The 23,471-nt window shown below is 40.8% G+C and overlaps 5 protein-coding genes across 9 annotated transcripts in view; all 5 read right to left on the reverse strand.

The window, feature by feature from the left end:
- Positions 1–534: 534 nt before the first annotated feature.
- LOC104923280 (claudin-8-like) lies at positions 535–2,319 on the reverse strand. Its single transcript, XM_027280080.1, has one exon. The coding sequence runs from the start codon at positions 2,252–2,254 to the stop codon at positions 1,178–1,180; it is 1,077 nt and encodes a 358-aa protein (XP_027135881.1). The 5' UTR covers positions 2,255–2,319; the 3' UTR covers positions 535–1,177.
- Positions 2,320–2,771: 452 nt separating this feature from the next.
- Positions 2,772–4,932, reverse strand: cldn8.1 (claudin 8.1). Its single transcript, XM_010736328.3, has one exon. The coding sequence runs from the start codon at positions 4,831–4,833 to the stop codon at positions 4,045–4,047; it is 789 nt and encodes a 262-aa protein (XP_010734630.2). The 5' UTR covers positions 4,834–4,932; the 3' UTR covers positions 2,772–4,044.
- Positions 4,933–5,841: 909 nt separating this feature from the next.
- cldn8.2 (claudin 8.2) lies at positions 5,842–7,312 on the reverse strand. The gene has a single exon (XM_010736329.3). It carries the CDS (start codon positions 7,230–7,232, stop codon positions 6,357–6,359), a length of 876 nt encoding a protein of 291 aa, XP_010734631.1. The 5' UTR covers positions 7,233–7,312; the 3' UTR covers positions 5,842–6,356.
- Positions 7,313–8,413: 1,101 nt separating this feature from the next.
- Positions 8,414–9,373, reverse strand: LOC104923283 (claudin-17). Its single transcript, XM_010736330.3, has one exon. The coding sequence runs from the start codon at positions 9,327–9,329 to the stop codon at positions 8,640–8,642; it is 690 nt and encodes a 229-aa protein (XP_010734632.2). The 5' UTR covers positions 9,330–9,373; the 3' UTR covers positions 8,414–8,639.
- A 3,125-nt stretch (positions 9,374–12,498) lies between these two features.
- The window catches only part of tiam1b (TIAM Rac1 associated GEF 1b), a 40,879-nt gene continuing 29,906 nt past the window's right edge, over positions 12,499–23,471 (reverse strand). For 3 of the 5 annotated variants that reach the window (XM_027280076.1, XM_027280074.1, XM_027280075.1), the window contains exons 16-27: positions 18,606–18,791; positions 17,306–17,374; positions 16,853–16,978; positions 16,623–16,731; positions 15,832–16,011; positions 15,598–15,716; positions 15,412–15,520; positions 15,255–15,313; positions 14,943–15,048; positions 14,736–14,823; positions 14,443–14,615; positions 12,499–14,188 (exon numbers count right to left, since the gene is read on the reverse strand). In XM_027280076.1, the coding sequence (XP_027135877.1) occupies positions 13,671–14,188; positions 14,443–14,615; positions 14,736–14,823; positions 14,943–15,048; positions 15,255–15,313; positions 15,412–15,520; positions 15,598–15,716; positions 15,832–16,011; positions 16,623–16,731; positions 16,853–16,978; positions 17,306–17,374; positions 18,606–18,791 (1,842 nt within the window). In that variant the 3' untranslated portion in view covers positions 12,499–13,670. Of the gene's footprint in view, positions 14,189–14,442; positions 14,616–14,735; positions 14,824–14,942; positions 15,049–15,254; positions 15,314–15,411; positions 15,521–15,597; positions 15,717–15,831; positions 16,012–16,622; positions 16,732–16,852; positions 16,979–17,305; positions 17,375–18,605; positions 18,792–18,904; positions 18,975–21,286; positions 21,686–23,471 lie in introns of those variants that run through there. The other 2 variants (XM_027280077.1, XM_027280078.1) reach the window with 2 other exon arrangements.

Below are 23,471 nucleotides of genomic sequence, written 5' to 3' on the forward strand. Positions count from 1 at the left end.
AATTGGCGTTTCCTGTAACATATATATCCTGTGCAATTGGGAAAAAAATGAGTTATGTTTATTATTCACCTCTATGGCTTTCAGTATAAACCAGGTTTTTATGTTTTCAATGTGTTTAAATATGGAGATGCTCAGCTTCACTTAATGAAATGCAGTGGAAGGCATGAGTCCTCTGACACCTGCAGTGTGAGCAGTGGAGATTACACTGTCTGTGCAGGGTTCAGGACACTATTCACGTTCTCTGGCGTCCTCTTGTGGTGAATAATGACACTGTCTCGGATTGGTCCAGGTCAACATGGTGTTGGCACTGTCAGGAAAATTTAACATGTGGTGATTTTTGGCAAGCAATAATAATTTGCTGTTATTAATCCAAAGCAAATTTACCTGGCTCAATAGCTGTCAATGTAAAGGACCAATAATTCAAACAATACATATACTGCTACCACAAAGTTTAGGGACATTTCTTCTTTTTTTATTTTTTATTTTTTGCAGAAAAACATTCTTAATTGGCTAATACAGATTCTCAATCTGAATATATTTGTAAAACTGCTATCCATCAGGGCAACATAAGAATTACACACAAACCCAAAGTTGTTGAGCGAACAGCTGCATCCTACAAAATCTTTAATACAAACTGTAACACAATAATACAAACTGTAACACATCTATAAGTAAGTTATTTGATTATGTGCTGCACTGCACAGCTCTATTTGAGTGGTTACAAAGACATCTTAATAGTTAAGTACATTAAAATTCTAATGTGCTGAATTGCGTACAATGATAACAACAACAGATTTTAAAAACATAATGAACAGATGGTTACAAAGATGAAAAACAGTGCTATGTTGTTCCAAGCCGATTTTTTCCGCATAAATCTGTGTTTTAAAAAGGTTAGCCCATGCCAGGGCTGCATAAAAACAGTATGTCATCTTTATTTACACTAACAACAACAGCAGTTATGTTCAACCTGATCAACCTTGTTTGCTAAATACAAATTATAAAAAGTGTATTAATATCAGCATCAGGATAATTGTAATACAAGTAGAGATAATATAGTTTACCTTCATCGTGCCACTAATTTGGAGCAGTTTAAATGAACTTGTGATGATAAAAGAATAGCGCGTAGAGTAGAGTCTGGAAGGTTTGACCAGCGGCAAAACCCACTGGTGACTTTTCTTTATATATAAACACCAGGATTGCTTCCACTGTGAGAGTCTGGATGAATTTTCGATGCTGTGTATCCAATGAAAACAGGAGTGTGTGGAACCGGATGAAAACTGGACTGGAAGGATGCTGTGGTGGGATTGCCGGTGTAACTCAGTGAATATGGTGTGGCGTTTTGGCTTATGTACAAGGAGTTGCCAGGCGTATACAGGCTTCCAACGTAATTAGAACTCCGCATAGAGGAACGGTGATCCATGTTGCTGTGATATAATGATCCATTTTCCGGGTAGACAACATGATTGATTAGTCTTCCATCGTTTGTCATTACTTGAGGGACATTTTGCAGTGGTGTCACAAGTTGTTGTCCAACAGAGGCGTTGTTTTGCAGAGAAGGTTGATATGCAGTGGATCGGAGGCTGGAAAGAGTCGAGACAGGATTATATCTCACTGGAGTTAGCCTACCAGGTGTTTGCTTGTAACTGAGCAAGTTGGTCGGGTGGTACACATCGAATGAGCCTTTGTCCGAGGGCATACGGCGGCAGACGAACAGCATGGCTGAGGCAAATAGGAAGGCACCAGTGACCCAACCGATGTAGAGAGCCTCTCCCAGCTCTCTCCTCTGGGCATCAATTAGCAAAGGGTTGTAAAAATCCCTAATGATGACATGACCAGTCCATGATACAGGGATAAAGACACAGATACAGGCCAAGAACTGCATACAACCTGCAACCATCAGGATAATGGTCTTGGCTCTATCATTACCCTGAAAACAGGAAATGCACTGCATTCCTGCCAGACCCACAAGGAGCCCCAGTCCCGATAAGGCCAGAGAACAGCACATCAGACCCCTGGCTGCCTGTAACTCCGGGGGCAGGAACAGCAGGGAGTCGTACACCTTACACTGCATCCTGATGTTGGCCTGTCTGTAGCAGTTCATCCACAATCCCTCCCAGCGAGTTTCCATCACAATTATGTTCTCTCCAATGAAAGCTGTCACCTTCCACATTGGCATCCCTGTAGTAGCCGCCGCCCCAATCAGCCCGATCAAGCCGACGCACATTGCGGCTATCTCTGAAACACCTTGAACCATTGTCCAAATTCAAAATTAGGTTATCTCACGCTGACAACAAATTCCAGTGCCTTTAGTACAACATCTCAAAAGTCAGACGTGTGCAAGGCAGCGAGGATCTTCTCATCTGATGCAGTTTGTATGCTCTGAGAACTAGTTTGTTATGGGAAAGATGCTTTGCGGTCATCTGGTTGGCTCAGAGCAATGGGGGTAAAGAGGATCTCTGCTTATTTTGTGTTTATGGTTCCTCTGGCTATAGTGGTATATCTGTAATCAGCTTCGCCAGCAGTAAACACCAACAAGACCAGAAATACCAGTAACCGCTCAAAACTTCAGAAAGAATTTGTCATTTGCCGTGTTTGATTCTACTTTATAATATGTGATTTAAAAAAGAAAAAATCCAAAGCCAACAAATATACAATGTAGTAAATTATCTCCTGCAGTACTTCTGCTGTCCACAGGGGGGCAGAGCTGACTATCAAGGTGATGGAACAGAGAGGGAGTTCATGTCAGAGTCCAAATACAGTTTATTTGGTGTCATCTTAAGCAATTGTCATTACATCACCACAGATTTTCAGTATGAAACATCATTGAAATGACCTTAACATTGTGCAGATTCCCGTTCTCTGTTTGAATATATAATTACATCCAGTGTTTAAGGAGTTTAGATTCTATGGGTATAATTTTAATTGGAGCTTGTTTTTAAACTCAAAGTGAAATGAAGCGACCCAATAATTAAACTGGTAATACACTTGACTGAAGAGCCGGAGTCAACCTTGAAATGAACTAAACAGGTTTTGGTCTAAAGCTCTCAGGTGTCTCCATTCAAAGTGACTTGCAAATTCTGATCACATGATTATGCCGTCAGCTCGTTTCGGTCGGGCTTCTTTACACACAGTAGGTCAGGTAAAGTTTCCACACCTTCAACAAGCAGTCTTAAACGAACGTCTCATGTTTAGTTAGCCATTTGTTCAGTAACATCGGTTTCCAAGCGCTCCGGGGCATCATACCGATTTTGAACAAAGACCTACACAAAGTGATTAAATATAGACACACAAAATGTTTTAGACTCACACAATCAGTCACCAATATAGTTGATTGTAACCTGCCTTTGTTTTACTTGATACTATACTATACTCACTGTTGAAGCAGTGAGTGTGAGAGGTCGTTTTGGCTCTACCGATGTTTGATTCTCAAACATTTTGTATGTGTGTGTGTGTTATGTTGACGGGGTGAGGGGTATAAATTTGAATACACAGCTGTTGTTTAGGGAAAAGGTGTTGAAATATCTACAGGATGAACTGTTTATATGACTACGTAACTCCTGTGTCAACAACAAATAGCATTACTGACAAAGTGTATCCGTGTACACAACAGTAAACACAAATACACTTGTGTCACGTTACACAGCGGTGAAACTTGAAATGTTATATACAGCATACTCAGACACAATTGATAACATGAATATACAAAAAAGGCTATCAGTATAAAATTTCATTATACAACACACATCAAAGTAATGGAAGCTTTCACAGACAAGGTTATAATTATTATTATCGTTTGATATCAAGATTCTGTAACTAGTGCTCTTTAACAAGACATTAAGTACTCCTCGTGTATAAAAAGATTGATTTAAAATGGACATTCATTTGCATTAAAGCTTAATGTATTTATTGAAATCTGTTCTTTTTTCGTGTCATTTGAAATGTGTCATAGATTGCAGTGCTTAGAAAACCCTGTATTAAAAAGAAAATCCCTTGAATATTGTGACCATAACTGTGATCCTCATTACCTCAGTCAGTTTTAAGTGTTCAGAGATAAGCCACCCCGCTGCGTACTGAAGGATATCTGGAGTGGTAGCTGTAGTTGGTTGATGGATGTCTTGACAGCATTGGCTGAGGCCGGGGTTGTGGTTGGGGAAGTAGTACCAGCTGTTGGGGCTGTAGAGGCTGCATAGGCTGTAGAGGCTGTGGAGGATAGGGTATGTAGTCAGAGGCTGTTGAATACATGTACCTCTCAGAACCTTTTTCTTCAGACTGCAGATTGCAACAAACAAACATGCATCCTCCAAAAAACAGGAAGGCGGATGCCACCCAGCCGATGTACAAGGCCTCTCCGAGCTCCCTGCGCTGGGCGTCGATCAACAAGGGGTTGTAGAAATCCCTTATAATGACATGACCCGTCCAAGACACGGGGATAATCACACAGATGCAAGCCATGATGATCATGACTCCCGCAATGATTAGGACGAAACGCTTTGCCCGATCGTTGTTTTCAATACACGATGTGCACTGCAGTCCCACCAAACTGATCAGCAGACCGAGACCACCGAGTGCCAGGGCGCAGCACATAAGTCCCCTTGCTGCTTGTAGGTCAGGGGGCAAGGCAAGGAGAGAGTCGTACACCTTACACTGCATTCTGATGTCAGCCTGCCGAAAGCAATTCATCCACAGACCCTCGTAGCGCGTCTCAAACACAATAATGTTTTCCCCAATGAACGCGGTGACTCGCCACATTGGCATCCCGGTGCTTGCCGCTGCTCCAATCAGCCCAATGATGGTCACCAACAGACCCACTATCTCCAGTGCAGAGTTGGCCATCCTGTCCTCGTTATTCCTCCAAGCTCATACGTGCAATAATTTGCGGACACCGTGTTACTATAGTAGGAAGCAGTAGATTCCCTCTGTTGAGCGGCTTTGCATCCCAGTGGAGGAGGAGGAGCAGCTAGATGTTCACCTGTACTTCCTCCTCCCAGTAGGCAGGATGAAAGAATGGGAGAGGTGGGAATTGCGACCCGTTACTAGGAAACACAATCCCCCAGGCGGTTTTTTTCTTTGTACACCTACCACAGGAGCTTCTTTAAGCTGCCACTTTGTTTATTCAGAAGTCTCAGTTTACATTCTCAGAGCACACTTTTTTTTTTAAGTGTTGATTAAGAAACAAGAAGCATTTTTTGAATATGCATATATTAAAGACTGATATCATAGACATCAGACAGCTCTGGGGCTGAGCTTATTCTTTGTCCTATTTCAACCTAAATTCATTCACCACTGTGGGGTCCCTTGTGTTACTGCATATCTCTAAGAAATAGAACTGAAATGGGACTGCAGACACAATATTAGCAAAATGAGCATTTAGAAACTCTGTGTTATCTGGTGTATGTGGGTGTGTGTGTCTATGTGTCATAGGATGGGGGTAATGCCTTTGTTCTCATGTGTCACTGTCAGTATTAGATTTCTTGTCTGGGTCTCTTGTGTCTTATCTGTGAGCAGAAAGAAGCTGGCTGTTACAGCTCTGACTTGGTTCAACAACAGTCTCTTGCCAGGTTTGCATTGTGGGTGGACCAGTGTGAACAGTCTGGTTTTACTAGTTTAGGCACATTGTCGTCTGTGGAAACTGAAAACAATGGACTAAACATATCTTTTCACTTACACAACAGTTGGTGAAACAGGAGCAGTTTCAGTGGGATCTTTGGTATCCCAGAAAATCACATGAGCTTTTGGCAGGAAGTAATACTTCACCCTTACTTCTTGATCAGTTTTTAAAAAGAATCTTTCAATTTAACTGGAAAATATTATAAAATATAAGATAAAAACAGAACAACACAATTCATTTTTTTCCTCAACTTTATCCCTTTATTGGATACCAAAACTTATATTTAGGCCAGCATTTTAAAAAAGAACATATATTTACAACAAAATCTTGAACAGTCAACACATTATTCAGAGGTATATTATCTGAAAAGGCCTAGTGCATAATTAGTTCTCAAAGCGCATGTCAGCAGAGGCTGTAAAGACAGTGATATCAACTGTTAACTATTGTAGTATTAAAAATTACAAATACTCTGAATGATTGGTATAATTTAGTGTAAGCATATGGAACAAAGAATACAGTAATTCGGCACATTGTATCATCATCATAGCACAGTCAGTTTCATAATGAATTTTAAATCTCTGCAATACACTTTGCCTTCTTTGAGAAAATAATGAAAGATTTAGCCATTTCCAGCAACAGCCTTTGGTGATTTTAGTCAATGATTCTCCTCATTCAAATATGCCAAATTTTGGCAAGTTTAAAAAAAAAAATTTTAAAAAGTCCACAGTTGTCTTCACGTCTTCGCTCTCTAGTACTGGCTTGGTGTGTATGCTACAGATCCTGGCGGGGGTGCAGAATAGGGAGGCTGGTAGGTATATGCTGGTTGGTAGGTGTATGCTGGTTGGTATGCGTATCCCGGTTGGTAGATATTTCCAGGGTTGTATTCAATCCTCTCATCTGGCTCCTGGGTGTGAGGAGCATGACGGCATAGCAGGATCACTCCGGCAGTGAAAAGAAAAGCTGAGGTCACCCAACCGATGTAAAGAGCCTCCCCAAGCTCTCGGCGCTGGGCATCGATCAGAAGAGGGTTGTAGAAATCCCTGATGATGACATGGCCAGTCCAAGACACGGGGATTAGGGTAGTAACACAGGCCAACAGGAACAGACAGCCTCCAGCCACAAGAACAACATGCTTGGTGCGCGCCCTGTGGTCCACCACTTTGGTACACTTCATCCCCACTGCTGAGACGATGAGGGCGAAGCATGTCACTGCCACTGCGGCGCACATTAGACCCCTAGCAGCCTGGAGGTCCGCGGGAAGAAACAGGAGAGAATCGTACACCTTACACTGCATCCTGATGTTGGCTTGTCTGTAGCAGTTCATCCACAAACCCTCCCAGCGGGTCTCCATGACAATTATGTTCTCCTCGATAAAGGCTGTTACCTTCCACATCGGCAGGCCTGTCACAGCTGCCACTCCGATTAGTCCAATGAAACCAAGGACGATGGCCACTACCTCACAACAGATGGCCTCCTTGCGGTCCTTCTTCTCAATTCTCTTTTTTTCCTCATATACAGAGTCTTGATAATCTGCATAAGCCTGGGCCTGCTTCTCATCGTAGTAAGATCCTGCATAAGATTGGGGTGGCTTGCTGTAGCCACTGTAAGCAGTGTAAGAGGCCATTGCGGCTATCACGCAGAGAGCCAAAGACGGACCTTTGGCTGCACCCTCACAGCTCAGGAAACAAATCTGAGCAGATGAGCAAGTCAAGGAACTTATACACCCACAAAAAAATGCTAACGAACGATGCAATGCAACCTTACTGGTTGAGCTGCTTTACAACCAGCTAAGAGGAGACACACCAAAGTGTCCTGCTTTTTTTTGAATGCAAATACAACTGCAGCTACTAACGATCAACCATTTAATCTTGTGAAACTTAATCAAAACCAAATTAAATCACTGTGTAAAGCCACAGTTGATTAATGTATGCTTAGTTCTTTTAAAGTTTAGCCAGGAGACATTTCAACATTTTTTCAGTACTACAGAAAACATTTTTTGTAAATTAAAGAACATTTAGATGGCAAACAGGATAGTTAAGTGTACTATAAAAAAATAAATAAACCTTTCTTATCTCGGAAGAACTATTGGTATAAAATGTTTGTTCCTTCATTTTCAATATGCAGCATTATGTGAAACAAGAAAATTAAAAAGTGATGGTGGTTACAATAATGTATTTAGGTGATGGATCTTTTATCTTAAACTGAAAGCCGATAGTATCATCACAGATGTCTCTCCTCCTTTATATGTAAACAGAGCTGATGAAAAGGTGTTGCGCACAGAAACTTGAGCAGGATTAGTTTCATTGTAACGCAGTAGTTTGTCAGCAGTTCTCACCTTGTCACACTGAAGTCTTCCTGCCCTCTCAAGCATAAAAAAACAGGGTGTGTGTGTGTGGGCGTGTGGATATTTGTCCATGCAGTTTTTACTTTTAGTTTTTAGTGCAAGAAAAATAAGTGAAAAGTCAAACTGAGGGGTTTCTGCAGTGTTATGTGTTTAGCTGAAGTGTGTATTTTATGTTTTTGTGGGAAGAGTAGTGGAAATATACAAGTGATGCACTACAAAAAATGAATAATAATTTTTGTTAGTATTAGTTGTTGTTGTTATTATTATTATTATTATTATTATTATTATTATTATTATTATTATTATTATTATTATTATTATTATTATTATTAACAACTAATAATAACAGCTATGAAGTTAAAAGAGACCAAGTGATATGAAGGCATGAAATTGCAGAAATCTGTTGCATTGTTGAAGCACTGAGCAAATAAATATATCCAAATACTTTGCAAATAGTTTTATTACATGTATGTACATTAAATACCACTCAAATATTTTGGTGCAAAAAATGGCGATGAGAACCATTTATAGTGCAATAAGAACACAAAGTACATTAGTCATTTAAACAGTCGTTGGCATTAAAACATACATTTAGACTAAATCTGCACACTCATCATCTTGTGGTCTAATGAGTCATGTATGTGTAGTGGAATTTGTACATGAATTTCAGACAGTATAGTCAGTTCTTCACACATACTCTTGAGTTTTATAAAAGCTGGATGGTTTCCTCTCCAGGTGCACACTCTCCTCTTTCTTTATGTCTGTTGCTGCCATAAGATAGGCGTCACTGTAGGGCTCTTCATCCTTTGAGCTACGTTTGCAGTAACGCAACAGAAGTATGATCCCGGTGATCAGCAGAATACCAGAGGTGCCCCAGCCAATGAAGAGGGCTTCCCCTAGCTCCCGCTTCTGAGAGTCTACCACATTTGGGTTGTAGAATCTGCTGATGATAGTATGGCCCACCCAGCTGACGGGGATGATTGTTGTCAAAAAGGAAAGCAGAAAAAAACTACCTCCTATGGCCAGGGTAATGTTCTTGGATCTCATATTGTCGCCACAACAGTTGCTCTTCTTGGTCCCACATCCTGTGATGATCAGGGAGATGACAACCAGGACTATGGAGACGCACATGAACCCCCTTGCTGCCTGCAGCTCTGATGGGAGAATTAGCAGCGAGTCATACACTTTGCACTGCATCTTGATGTCAGCCTGTCTGTAGCAGTTCATCCACAAGCCCTCCCAGAGTTCCTCCATGACGATGAGATTGGCACCAATGAAAGCAGAGACCCTCCACATGGGCAGGGCAGTGACAGTTATGGTCCCAATCAGGCCGATGAAGCCCAGGACCAGGGCTAAGACCTCCAACTTGGCTCTCATGGTTCAGGGAAAAGTGCAGTCTTGTCTCCCATGAATCGTCTGAAGAAAACCGTGCCCAGCCAATCCGTCTTACAGAGTTGTATCAGGGAGTATCTCGCCATGCCTACAATGTCACTTTACTGGTTTGTGTTGACTTGACCTGTGTTACACATATGTCATAGCCGGGCTTGTAAAAACCTTTTGACCTCTCAAAACATTTTGGTTGTAATTTTTCCTTTTAAGGTACTGTATTGCCATCCTGTACCCAAATTACCAGGTTCATATGATATTTAATTTAGCTGTTAATATTATTGATAAAGGACGCTGCAAAGAAAACCTCTTTCGAGATAAATGTCATTGAAGAGTCAGACTCCTTTTTCAAAATCAGTCTGCCAACCCTGGACAGAAATATGGCACATGAGAAACTGTATGTGTGGTCATCCCAAAGGGCAAGACACACACACACACACACTTTGTTTTCTGAGCAAGCCCAGACTTAATAGGCATCTTGATGTTTGTCAATTCGTCAGGATAGGCCGTGACCTTAATACTGAATGTGTGTCTGTATGTGAGCGTCGCAGAAAAGCAGCATTTTTCTCAAATTTGGTTTAAAAAAAAACATTCTACTTTTACCACTTCTCTTTACCTGTGCTAGAAGCATAAATCTGTCAACTTCTGCATGACTGAAGCATGAGGCTAATCAACGCTTTTCATTAAGAATGGAGAATTTACAGTGTCATTTTAGAAAGATCTCACATTGGCCATACTCATTAGAAAGAGATGAGTAAAAATCAATACAACCATTTATGTGCTTCATGGGATTTTTTCTTTTTTTTTTCTTTTTACTTCGTACATCGGCAATTTTGACTTACTTTAACTACGGCTAAATAATGTTTTAACAGGACCAGGTAGATGTACTTATTGCAGAAATGGTGGACATGTTTCAAAACAACAGGGGAATTCACAAAAGCCACTCCTATATTCAAAATTCAGTTCAGGAGACAGAAACGGAAAGAGAGAGAGGGAGGAAGGGAGGAAGGGAGGGAGAGATGTAGATATGTAGGAGAGGTCATAAAACAGGAACAGAAACTGGAAAGCCTGTTGATCTGGTTTACTGAGTGATACTATCACAACATGCTCAGCTGCTTCAAACGTAAACAGATTCTCACATGCGGAGTAGCTGTGAAGTCAAACACATCAAACATGCTGTGTTTTCTGTAGATGTATGACCTGTTCAGTGGCAGTATTGGAAGTGTAAGATATAGATGTAAGATGGATGTGATTTAAAAATCTGATGTAAAGTGAAGTAACTAAGTAGACCATTGTAGATGTCTATTGTAGATGTACTCGCACCAGCACATCACTTTACTGTGTGTGCCACCTGCTGTTTGTAAGTGTGACTACACACTCCTGGGCCACAATAAAATTCACATCACATTTTCAAAGAAATTAATTGCCCACAATTCCCTTTTCTTCCCCTGCCCACTATCGCTTTTAATTTACTGTTCATTTGTAGACAAAAGATTGAGCTATTATCTGTCTCGGGCAAATAAAAAGAGAATTTCATAAATCAAGCTTGTACCACTTTATCTCAGCTAGGATATGCATCTGTTCCTTTGGCAACAAAACAAAAAAAAACATGTCAACACTGTCATTCAGCACTGCAGCAGATAGTGGGGCTGCACGTCTATAGAACAATGAAGTCTGAAGTGATCTTTTCCTGTTATCTGAAGGAGCAGCAGAGCTTTTACCGTGGGTTGGTGATTGACGTGTGTGTGTGAGAGGGGCTGGTGAAGAGGAATGAGCCTGGATGACAGGATGTCTACAGAGCTCAGGTACAAAAACAAGAAGATGGAGCTATGAGAACCATAGATTATAGTGCCCAGGGCATTTGCAGCCATGTTATTTATCCCATGTCAGCTTTAAATTGCTGATAAAATTGTTTTTTTTTACCATAACTGTTCTTTTTCATACATGCCTATCATTAACGCTTAAAGTGTGTGACAATTATTACTTAGTTTCTGTGCCCTGGTGATACCACCTGTGGGAACACGTTTTCTATTGTACTTTACAATACAATAGCCCACCATTAATTCCAAGTGTGCTCACGAGGTTTAGTTCTTGTTAAAATTGGAGGGATCTTGATTTAAGTCGATTTTTTTGTTTGGTTGTGGAACAAATCCCATATAAATGTCTTCCAGTCAGTGGCAGTTAAACCATTATGCAGCTTTTCTACCATAAAATAACAGATTTTAAATCATTTTGACTCCAATCCAACAACTATTTCGCTTGTTTTGGTCAAACTTTGTGGTTTTCCTTCTGATGTTCTCTAGCTGTTCTCAATTGATTTTCCTGATGGAGAGTAATCAGACTACTATGACTGTTACTCTTTGTTAATTCATTTTTTTATGTGATTGGCATCATACGTTGTTCCCTCAGTCACTTTATTTTAGTGTTTTTGTAATGCATTTCCTCTCTCCAAAAGCATGATGACATTTGTCAGACAAAGAAAAACATCTTTGAGAAAAGAGGAAATCACAAGCTGACCCTCAAAAACACTCACTGTTTTTTTAACATGAATAATCATCTTCAGAATAAACAATGATTGGCTCAAAAAATATTTATACAGCACCATGAGGTCACATTTTCCTACCATTTATTACAGGGGGTTCGTTTTATATCATTTTATCTGTCTTTGGTACTGCTGAGCAATGCACTGATTGATGCACTTTATTCTTCATTGTAGACATCATGGAGCATTTCTGAAGATAATTTTACTTTTCAGTAATCTGTATTTCTCAGCTGCTTTTTATATGCCTGAGCATGGCTTGTTTTCCCCAAGTGAGACTACAAACATTCCTTATCCTGCCTGTGATAGAGGTTTTAGCACATTCACCAAGATTTAGAAACTTAATGAGGCATGGCTTGCAAACACACAAAGTGGCTCCTTGTGTCTTTTTGAAGGTTCAGTTTTTATTCCTGGAATTGTCTGTTGTGGGTTGCTTTGAGGCAGGAGAGAGCATTGATTAGCTGTTTTGGTTTTGTTGTTCTCGGGCATGTCTGAGCACATTGGGCATTTGTGTTTTTCTCACATTGCTAAATTGTTTTGCAGAGATGTTTGCAGAACTGCAGGGAAGAAGTTGTTGCTGAATAAAACCACACAAACCAGTGAATGACTACAGAGAGGCAATTTGAATTATAAGTAGGAAACAACTGTATTTATGATATCAATACATTTTCTATATACACACAGTAATAAAAATGCAGTCTTAGTAGCATAATGAGTTGTTTTACAAGTATGACTTCTTTCACTGTTCAGGCATACGGCAAGTCTTCTCCCTTGATTGCTTGAGCAAATTTGGACTTTCTTTATGGAAAAAAAAGATGTTTTTGCTAACAAATTAATTTACATATGAATAAATAAAAACAAAACAAAATCTTGCTTTGTAATCCATTACCAGTGAACTTTTTTTTTGAACACACAAGACCTTTTTTTAAAATAGCTGATGTGCAAATTCAGAGTGTGCACACAGTGGTAAGAAAGAAATGTAACATCGAGCGTTCTTAAAATGGCAATACTGAAGAGCAAAAACACAAAAAAAAATAATGCAAGAAAATAGTTTCACAGTAAACAAAAACATGAAACAGCAAATTCAAGTAAAACAGGATTATGTTAAGTTAAAACAAATTAAAATCCCCTAGCCTCTGTGACACGGGGCTAATTACATAATTCTGCTATTAAATGTAACGAGAACAACCAAAATATTTTCCAGGCTAAAAAGATAGCTTTAAGTCAAAGTCGTATATGATACATAACCAAGAAATCTGTTCCCAAAACATGTCAGTGTATATTCATGTGAAAATGTACAATTACAGTAAACTATGAAAAGACAAGACTGTCCTTTGCAATTATTTATTCTATTTATTTAAGGACAAATAATATACAGCCCTTAACTATGATAATATCTCTGAGTCACACAGACATAACAAATATTAATGTTCTCACAATACCCAAATTTGGCAACAGCAGGCAGGACTACAGAATGCTGCCTAAATGTGCAAACCATGCCAATCAAAGCAACTGATTAGACTCCATGATTGTACCATTAGTTCATCTCTCAAAGCTTACACTTGACTTCTGTGTGACAGCATTTGATTTGGGATAAAGCCCCCTCATTCCGGATTCCTGTATTGCTCCAATAGTGATCTTACCTGTACAAAAAGCATTCAGCAAAAGTAAGGTAAGGAAGGATATATCTTATACTAGCTGTGCGATATACGTCAATGCCCATGCATTGTTTGTGAAGATTGATGACTGATCCTTATGGAGCTTACGTAAAGCTGTTTAAGACACTCATACTTTTATGTGCCACAGTCTGGAGACAAACCAGATTGCTCCCTTCGTACCCAAATCTCATCCTTCTCAGTTTGTTCCACGTTGTCATCCATCACGACGCTCTGCTTCAGATCTTCCGGTGTCTCACTGACTGTTGGGGACTGGAGGCTTTCACTCTCCTCCGTTTCCTCACTCGCCAAGGACAAAGCCATGACAGGGGCTTCCAGGTCAACCTCAGCCGATGGTGTTCTGGGTGTCTGGCTGAACTCGTCATCGTCGTCACTGAGGATGTCCGTCTCCTTCACCTCTTCTTGGTCTTCGTATTCTTCTAGGTCGAACTGTTCTTCCACCCAGCGGTCTGTGTCACCGGCTAACTCAGGCTGCTGTTTATCTGATTCATCACTCTGCTGCAGCTGATTTGAGTCAGGCTCCTGTGGGGAACCAAGGTCCTGTTCGGGCTCACCATCAAAAACAATGTCTGTGTCTATGGTGAAACGGTTGCGCACCAACTTCCTCCTGCCTAGAGTCCTGGTTGGGGCAGATGCTGCAAAAAAAAAACAATATTAGAAATGACTACAGCATCAACATTTTCAAGGCATTACACTGCATTTACATGGATTCAAAGCCCTTGATTATGGTTATAACATAATGCGATTTTTCACATTTTCCGAAGTAGCTGTATGAGAAACCTTTTTGTTCATTACACCAAGGCATCCTCTCTGTATCAGGTAAGGAACAAATTCAGGATGGGAACACTAGGTGCTGAAGGGTGAATGCAGCCGCAGACTGGCATTTTACCTGCTCTATTTATGGCAGGACGGGCTCCCTTCAGGGCACAAAGGCGCTTTCCTCCAAAGGGAACATACTGCTGGTTGAGGGGTAAACTCTCCGTTTTTAGGAGCTGCCGGCGGTGTTTTTCCCTCAAGATGGAATGGACTGTCTTCAGGAAGTCTTTTCTGCTCTCCGGAGAGCTGAGGGAGATAGAAAGGCACATTATCAGTTTGTCACTTTGTAGATAACAGCAGACAGGACGGTATCAGTGCAACCTTCAATCTCGGTGGAATTCAACCTCCATTAGAAGAGATCCTCACCTACAGCACAGCTGAAATGTCCTTTCTGGCCTTCCCTCTGACTCAGACTTTGTATGGACAATTTCACACACAGCCGAGCCCTCACCATCTGAGGAGGGATAAAGGACTTGTGATCTTATGTACAATCAAGTAAGATTTTCTAAACATAGAATCATTAATCGTCAGTGTTCAAATACAATACTGTACAACATTCACTGAGTAATCTACCTGCATTGGCCAAGGACCTGACTTGAAGGGCATCGGTTGGGATCATGTGACGGAATCGGAAAGGGTCTTTTTCTTCTGAAGATACTGAGACTCGGTGGGAGCCGCCCTACAATCATTCAAACAAAGACATTTTGTTAACTACAAAACTATGCTTGTCAAATGAGCTGCATCCTGTTCTAATATTTTACAGGTGACCCACTGGGCTGATTATAAAAATTGGCACATGGGCAAATTTAGTAAATTTACAATGTTGGTGTAACAAAATAGGTTATATTGTAAATGTGTTGGCTTCTTGCTTGTGTGAAAAAGTACCATTTTTTTCTTCTGCTTGGATCCGTCCTTGCATACAAAGACCACTGCCGTTTTGAACACTAAAAAAGGATTGGGAAAACACAGTTCTCATTAAAAGCTTGCTTGCGTCACTACTCAAGTCAGACATAATTATAAAAAGGAATCATCCCCGTCATACCAAATGTAGCCATCTGGGGCTCTTTCTTCCATTTTCCTAAGGAGGCAGGAGGGTTGATCCAGGTCACACTGGTGTGGAGTAGCAGGTCACCCATTGACAGATCAGCAACCTGGCAAAAGCAACAAAATATCAGCAATGTACTTCTTATTTGACAGAATAGAGCAAAGCCACTTTCGTCTAACGTACCTCTTTCTTCTCTCCGCTCTGCTCAGTGATGAGCTGATCGAACACTGCTCCGAACTCCTCATGGATCTTCTGCATCTCATTTATGTGGCTGGCAACTTTGTTCATGGCTTTCATGGCAACTGTAAAAGCGCAGAGAACGGCATGGTTTATTGGTGTGACCATACACATTCACTCATATTCTCCCCCAATCAAAAGGATTTCACCATCTCAAAGAGCCTTGTTACCAGAACCTACCATCCAGGTGGTAATGCTCCTCACTGTCTGGGTCTGTCAGAGAGTAGAGCTCCTTCAGCAGGAGGGGATACTTCAGCACCCTCTGAATGGGTTTGATCAGGTAAGACTCCAGGGTGGAAGAGTGCTGCTGCTTGGGGTTGCGCTCATCCAGGAAGGCCTTGAAATCCGGATCGGTTTTGGCTGAAATGACCAATAAAAACACTTATTGCACAACTTCTGAACAACTTATCTATGTTTTTATTTTTCCTTTCTACAACTGAGGTGTTTGCATACACAATATTCTACTCAGACAGCTAATGTCTACGTTTCACTTGGTCTTGCATTAAAAATCACCCACAGCAAAGTTAGAAGAACTGAACTGTTCTGGGTTTTTGTAGATGAGTCATAATATCTAAAAGGGGCAGCTGAAAATGGGCAAGCATACTCTGTTTACCGCTTTAAAAATGGCTTTATCTAAAGAACACCTCACTATATAACTAACAAGTGGAATGTTTTATTCACTGCATTTACATTCAGTGAGTCAACTACTTGAGTGTTTAAGGAAGTGGGAGTACGAGTAAGAGGACAGACTGTTCAACATTGCTCATTATATAGATCAAATAATGTTGTCTTTTAGCTCTGGGAGCCACCAGCTTCAAAGTATGCAGAGGTCAAATGGACAACTGTTTGGCTGACAACTCTACAGAGCAGATTTATGGATCCTTGCAGGATATGGCAGATGGTTGATGGATAAATACATCCTCTCCTTTTGAGGCAAAGAGGAATGTCGCCCCAAGAGCGTATTTACTCACCCTTTACAAGGACCTTAGGGACTTTGGTGTGGCTGGCGCAGAAAGCACTGTAGATCTTAAAACGGTCTGCATAGTACAGGAAAGAGCCTCCCAGGGAGAAGAGGATTTTCTGTGGAAAACAGAAGAGAGGTTACCCAACCAGCGGTTATAAAAAGAGTTTGTGGGCGTTTTAAATGCTTATTGCTAGTCGTATATTTTGGTGGAGGTTTTTTTACGAAGAGAAGGTATACCTTGAACTGATCCACTTTCTCTAGCTTCTCTAGATCTGGAACCAGTCTGGTCCCATCTTCCAGAGTCTTGAGAAATTCAACCTGGAACTCCACCATTTCTGGCAAGTTCCCAAACAGTACATCCAGCTGGAGGAAAAGACATACGAGTCAATCAATACAATTCTGCAAAATTTCTTTTTGTGTGGTGCATCCCATACTAGTCCCTTTCTATAGTTAGCATAGGAATCCTCAAGGTGTACAACCACATGAATTCCATTATTGCAAGTGCATGAAAACATTCCCCCATTTCTCCTCCCTTTATTTCTTTCTCTTACTCATCATCCACCCCTCTTGTCCTTGCACACAGCGACTCTCCACGTGATTATGTAAGCCACTTTTCTTAGAACATTTTAACGGTGTTGCCATTTAAAAGCCAACTACCCCTCAAAGGCTCACTGGGAACATTTGACATACCTCATCCTGGGTTAGGAAGGTCTCTTTCTGCAGTGGGGTTAAATATCTCCCTATGAGGCAATTGAGATCCTGCAAGACAAGAGTGAATTATGTTTAAATTCAGGATTGTTTAAGTCATTAGGTGAAATACAGACACAAGCAACATGCAGCTTTAAATAAGGCATAAATATTCATAATAACAAAACAGTGATTAAGGTGCAGGAGGGCCCCTCTAATATCAAAGACCGAAGCGATGGTGGATGCGTGCACTAAAGAGGAAATGGGAGCTATACGGAAACGGTTGCCTAAGCTGAACTGTCAAAAGCCTTTGAGATTAATTAGTAGCTCTGCCAAGAAAGTAGGGAAATAGACCATCTAATTTCTCCGAAGAAGGATGGCTGGCCTAACAAAACATTTCAGTGTAATTTACATATTTCTCAACTCGATCAACCTCCTATTAACTTTCTAATTATTGGCCCTAAAGAACACTAGCCTAAAATATATCTTAATCATACAAACTTGAATGCCTGCTAATCGGTGTGTGGGTATAAGTTGTCAGAGCAAAACAAGATGCTGATAAAATACATCTTCCTGTTTTTGACCAACTTGGTTTAAAAAGGAAAAATATTCAAAATGTCTGAAGGAGCAGTCTTGAAAATAACAACGACAACGCACTAAACATACTGCACAGCAGAGGCGTTACAAGATGAAACTATCCAAGAAGAATAAATGGAGCCTACAATATTTGTCAGATATAGCCAAGTAGATCACATTTGTGGGCAGTTCTTCTTTTAGTGTTGGCATTATTTTGTCTACCACTATCTTAGAAAAATCAATTGAACTGCCAAGTCACACCACTACAAACTGCACACAGACACACAAAAGCAATGTCCATTTGACTGAGCGTAATTGAAACAAATCGTCCAAAAAAAATATTTACAACAATCCCCTCTGAAGGTTCTACAATACACCATCTATCACTCATAATACTGTTTCCATAATAATTATATATGTGGCCCCTGTAATAAGGTATAACATTTTATATAACACTGACATTATCTCATTATATACCCTCTCTAACCCAGTTATTCTACTGAGCCAGATTTATACTGGGCAGAGAAAGATTAGGCAATATCCAGGCAAGGGCACAGCTGTGTCCCGCTCATATCTCCTGGGACACAGAGATAAATATGGATTGGTCATGTGGAATAGGTAATGTGTAAGGCTAACACAGCCCAGGGCAGACAGAAACACAGATCGATCGACAGGAGGAACACATGCACGCTAGCAAAGACCATCTGCCTCTTAGAGTGATACTGACTTTGACATAGGTGCGTTCAGTCTCCACGAGTTCACAAATGACTTTGCGGAGCTTGTCTGCATCAGAGAGCTGTCGTGGAGTTGCAGGAGGTGGAAAGGCTGAGTCCGGGCTAGGCGAAGAGGACACACACTCCGAGGGATTCATGTCATGGAGACTGCGGCAGAAAGCGGCGACTTGCTCCGTACTCTGCAAATTAAAAAAGACAGAAGGAAAAGTGTGATGTGACGTATTATGCAATTTCAACAAGAAGGCAAAGGAAATAAAATCCAGATATCGACCAATCTGCACAGAGGCAGCACCTCAAATAGTATCTTGCAGGTGTTACTTTCCACCCACTGATGTGCACAGATTCATGACTGTGCAGAGATTGAGGCTGGAAAGAGGCAGAGAGGCAGCTCGGGAAAAAAAATAAAAAAAATCATTGCACTAATTTGGTCTATTTTCAGTCTGTCATAACAATGACTCTCCGCCTCCCTCTCTTTCACTCACATTCCTCTTTTCCCTGGTGTTTTTCTCCTACTGGTGGATAGGTGGTTTAATGATTCATCGCTTTCGAAGAAATCAAAATATACACACACAACAGTGACTGTCCACATACAGTATGTGTTGCCGTGGAGACCAGCCTTGATGTGCATTAGACTATCATTTTGGCCAAAAATAGACCCCAGTCAACAACAGCCTAAATGGCTGAACTAATACAGTTACTCTGATCGCAACAGGCAGCCTCATTTTTACATCAATACAAACACAAAACAAAAAGCACTTATCCCATGCCCATCAAACCTGCACTTCATTTTATGGGGAAACAATTCAATAGATGAAGGAAGGAGTGGATACATAAAGAATAACCCGAGAAAGTTGCAGCGAGCGAGCAGTTATGGCCACATAACAGTAACCACTAGAACCTATTGATGCCACTGAATGTATAATAGAGAGCTGAGAAGTCTCTGGTTGATAATATAAATTTTTATAGGCCAGACAGAAGCAGTTCATCTTGTCACACCTATAAGCTCCTCTGGGAAATAATAATAATATAGCCTCCACAAAGCTGAAGAGGATAGAACTGGTTCAGAATAATCTTAATTAAGATCTGAGCTACTAGTCTATCATCAGTTTAGACATCTGAGAGCATCAAAACAGCTTCATATCAGACATTACTTAGCACTGAAAGATTTGCATATGTATTAAACATTGAATTTAACTGTAAATTACAATGGTGGGTATGAGGAGTAGAAACAGCTGTATATGTTAAATGGTTAACTAAATGTTCTAAGATACGGGATAAGAACATTTTGTTATGGAGCGACAGCCATGCAGCTTCTCAAATGACATTGGTTATCAGCATTGTTATCTAATCAGCCAGACACATCCATGCGAGGCACGACAGACAATTGTTCCTCTTGACAATTTTCCGAAGCAATCACGCGCCTCCCAGATCAACTGGGGATGTGCAAGTGTTGCAAATGCAATTTACACCCAATGCTTTTGAACTAAATCTGATGAAAGCGATGCTCCAACAGGCATTTGGTGGTTTTGCCGATTCAAAGTGTTGGAGCTTCCGTACGTATATATGCACATAATGGGTTTACTCTATCATTTACAAAACCATTTGGATATAGAGTGGTTTTAAAAGCATGTATAGCATGTAAAAAAAAATGCATGTATAGCATACCTAATTCTGCACATGAGCAGAATTAGGTATGAAAAAAATAAGTAATCAAAACAGATTTAAAATTTCCTCCATAACCATCCATAAAGACATGCCTGGTCGCAACAGTTTTAGTCAGTAGATCATGTCTGTATTTGTTCCTGCAGTAATCATGTGATGAGATACTGTATATTCAACCGTAAAACTAAAAATAAAAAAATTAAGTGCAGTATCACCACAAAGATGTTACAAAACACACACACACATACACAACAGCAGTACACATTTAAATCATTCTTTCTTGTCCAGTTCGTCAACTGAACTCAGCCAGTTTTACTGAGCCTAATAAGACAGTCACAGTCCAGTCATATTCTTCACATTGTAGGCTAATTAACACCATGGCAGCTTTGGCTGCATGGACAGTCATGACATGGCAAAGAAAAGAGAGGAGGGAGGAGGGGTGCAAAGCCTTCAATATTACATAAAAAGAACAATGTGTAGATAGAGAGAGGCTGACGTGGGTAATACTGCAAGATGCCAGAGACAAGCTTTTTTTCCCCCACTGCAAATGAAATATAGATTAAAAACTGTTTCTAAGCCTGACAGCACTGATGGAGAGTAGGGAGAAGATTGCCTGTCTGCCCTCTGAAACAGAGACATGCCTGAGATCACAGCTCATGGTGCCAAGACAGAAAACTCTGCAACAGTCAGAGGGGTCATTGCAACAACAGTCGGGGTAGATCGTCAAAGTCATGTTAAGTCCAAGTTAGTCCGAGTCAAATCTGTAGATAATCAGCTCCTTCATGCAGTGTTTTATTTTGGCATCCTGTTGAGCCCTCTGGTGATTATGGGGCAACTCTGCGACACAACGGTGACTCACAGCTTCCTGTTGTCTGTCTGTAAGCAGCCAAGAGGAGGTGTGAAGTAAATGCAAAGGAAAGGTGTTTCACTTCCACTGCAATAACACCAGAGCATCTCGCCATAGCCAAGAGCTAGCCAGGTAAAGTAAATTAATACAAGGAAGGAATCTCACCAGATGAAGCACGTCATAGATGGAGTCTGAGGAGCGCTTGCTGTGCTTGCTCCACTTCAGGACGGACATAGCCAGGTGCAGGTGGACAGTCAGCGTCAGTTTAAGTGCCAGAAGGAAAAAAAAAGACTCCTGGCTTTGGAAAAAGTCAAGTCTACACTGTGCCTCTCTAACACATTTCTCAGCCTTATTGTCTGCCCTCGGTTTTAAAAAAAAAACGGAGAAGGTGCTGTAGTGCTTGTGATGAAGGATGAGTGAAGCTGCTCAGCCTCCTCCTCTCCGCCCACCAGTGCTCACAGCCTTCCAACTCCCCTTCTTTTTCGCCTTCAGTCTGCTGTAGTTCTGTCACTGATATTCTGCCGTCTTTGCTCTCTCCCTCCCTCTCTTCTCTACAGGCTGGGTGAACTCAGGCACACAGTGTGAGTGTGAAGATCTGGCCAACTCCAGAAGCATTGTAAATGAGTCTTGATAATCCACCAGACTGTGGGGAGAAAGCAAAAAGAAGCAGGAGGGAAGGGAGTCTCCTCCTCAAGGTTGCAGTGGAGCAGGATTGGCTGGGTGAGCCACACCGCAGTAGAATATAAATGCAGGATTTCAGAAATAGGGGGAGAGTGACGGGGAGAGGGAAGCTGCAAAAGGAGCAGGCTGCAGACAAGGGTGAATGCAGAAACGACTGGTGCGGGATGTTTTGCAGGAAGAAAATGAAGGGCGGGAAATGTCCAGGCATGCCAAAATGTATTTAATGATAAGTAAATGAAGTATGAGTTCACAAGCTTGGAAAATGCCCATGGCTCAGATCAGTAACTTGAAAACAGGGAAGATATACCGGCAGATATTGTCTCTCATTTAGATGCCCTCCATCGCTGACTGTATTCCAGGACTTATGTAACTGTAACTGCATCATAGCTTACTTCTCTGGTGTGTCCTCTTAGTAATCCTCCCTTTGTTATCTTCACAACATCCTCATTAAAAAAAAAAAGGGCACCAATTTGTACGTCTAGAGAATGACAGCGGTAGCATATAGCAAAGTATAGCTGTGGCTGTTATTCAGAAGACAAAATGTCTTACAACTGAACTGCATGCTTGTCTATTGAGCCTACAGCCAGTGGAGAAAATTGTGCAATTGCCTTTTCAAGTTTCACTCACTGCAGCTGATGAAAGTCAGCACCAAATGATGAGCCTGGGAAGAAGACCATGCTTAAAATTTCTGGCACTAAAGCCCAACAACTAACGATACTGGTTATTTAAATGTATCCCCAGAACAAGAGGCGGTTTCGCAAATGACATGGTGTAAGTATTAAAATGTTTTTTTTTCCCTTTTAGTGCAATGACAAAAGGTTGTTCACTTCCAAAACACATAAAAATGATTTCTGCAGGGGTTAGATTAGAGGTCATTGGTCATTTACTCATGAAAGTCAGAAGTCTTTGGAAGAGTTCAAGGTCATCATGGTGCGGCACAAAAAGCACATTTGTATGATTGTGTTATTAGAGAGCTTGTGGTGCAATTCCATAAATCATTGGTGCATTTCAGATACAAGGACGTAACTCTTCACTCAGTTCTGAACGAACGAATCTGTGTAAAAGGCTGCACTCTGTAACCTAATGATTCATCTTCAAACAATCAGCTCTGAATAATACAGACTTCCTTTGTTTTTCAAAAGCAGACTTGTAGCCTCAAAGACAGAGGAGAGGCAGTCAACATTAAAAGAGAAAAAAATGAAAGACACAAAAAAAAGGCACAATTAAACAGGAAAAACACCAATTAAATGACTGTCTACCAATCTACAAGATATCTTTTTATTCAGGATTTCATGCGCAGGAGCACATTTATCCTTTGAAGCCAGCTCATTGCCAAAAGAACATAACACTGCTTTTATCTTTTTTTTTTTTCTTACTATGAGGCTCACCTTTTTCTTCATTTTGTCAGCCAAAAGTCTTTGGCAAGACAGGCAAGGAAATAAGAAGAATTCTCAGGTTTGCCTCTCCTGCTAAATTGAGGCTGAATGTTCTAGAGTTTAAATGGATACACCTCCATTTATTACCCGATCCAAATCATCACACATAATTAAGCAATTAGAAGACGAGCTTAATCAAAGGCACATCCATCACTTGGCTGTTGCATTCAAACCGAATACCTGCCTTGAGTCTCTAAAGCATAAGATATACTTCATTCAGCATTGTAGGTGTA

The sequence above is a fragment of the Larimichthys crocea genome, chromosome VII (genome assembly GCF_000972845.2).
Source record: "Larimichthys crocea isolate SSNF chromosome VII, L_crocea_2.0, whole genome shotgun sequence".
Taxonomy (NCBI): domain Eukaryota; kingdom Metazoa; phylum Chordata; class Actinopteri; family Sciaenidae; genus Larimichthys; species Larimichthys crocea.

Excerpts from the sequence above, each read along its gene's own strand:
- LOC104923280 (XM_027280080.1), bottom strand. The coding sequence starts at position 2,254 with ATGGTTCAAGGTGTTTCAGAGATAGCCGCAATGTGCGTCGGCTTGATC.
- cldn8.1 (XM_010736328.3), bottom strand. The coding sequence starts at position 4,833 with ATGGCCAACTCTGCACTGGAGATAGTGGGTCTGTTGGTGACCATCATT.
- cldn8.2 (XM_010736329.3), bottom strand. The coding sequence starts at position 7,232 with ATGGCCTCTTACACTGCTTACAGTGGCTACAGCAAGCCACCCCAATCT.
- LOC104923283 (XM_010736330.3), bottom strand. The coding sequence starts at position 9,329 with ATGAGAGCCAAGTTGGAGGTCTTAGCCCTGGTCCTGGGCTTCATCGGC.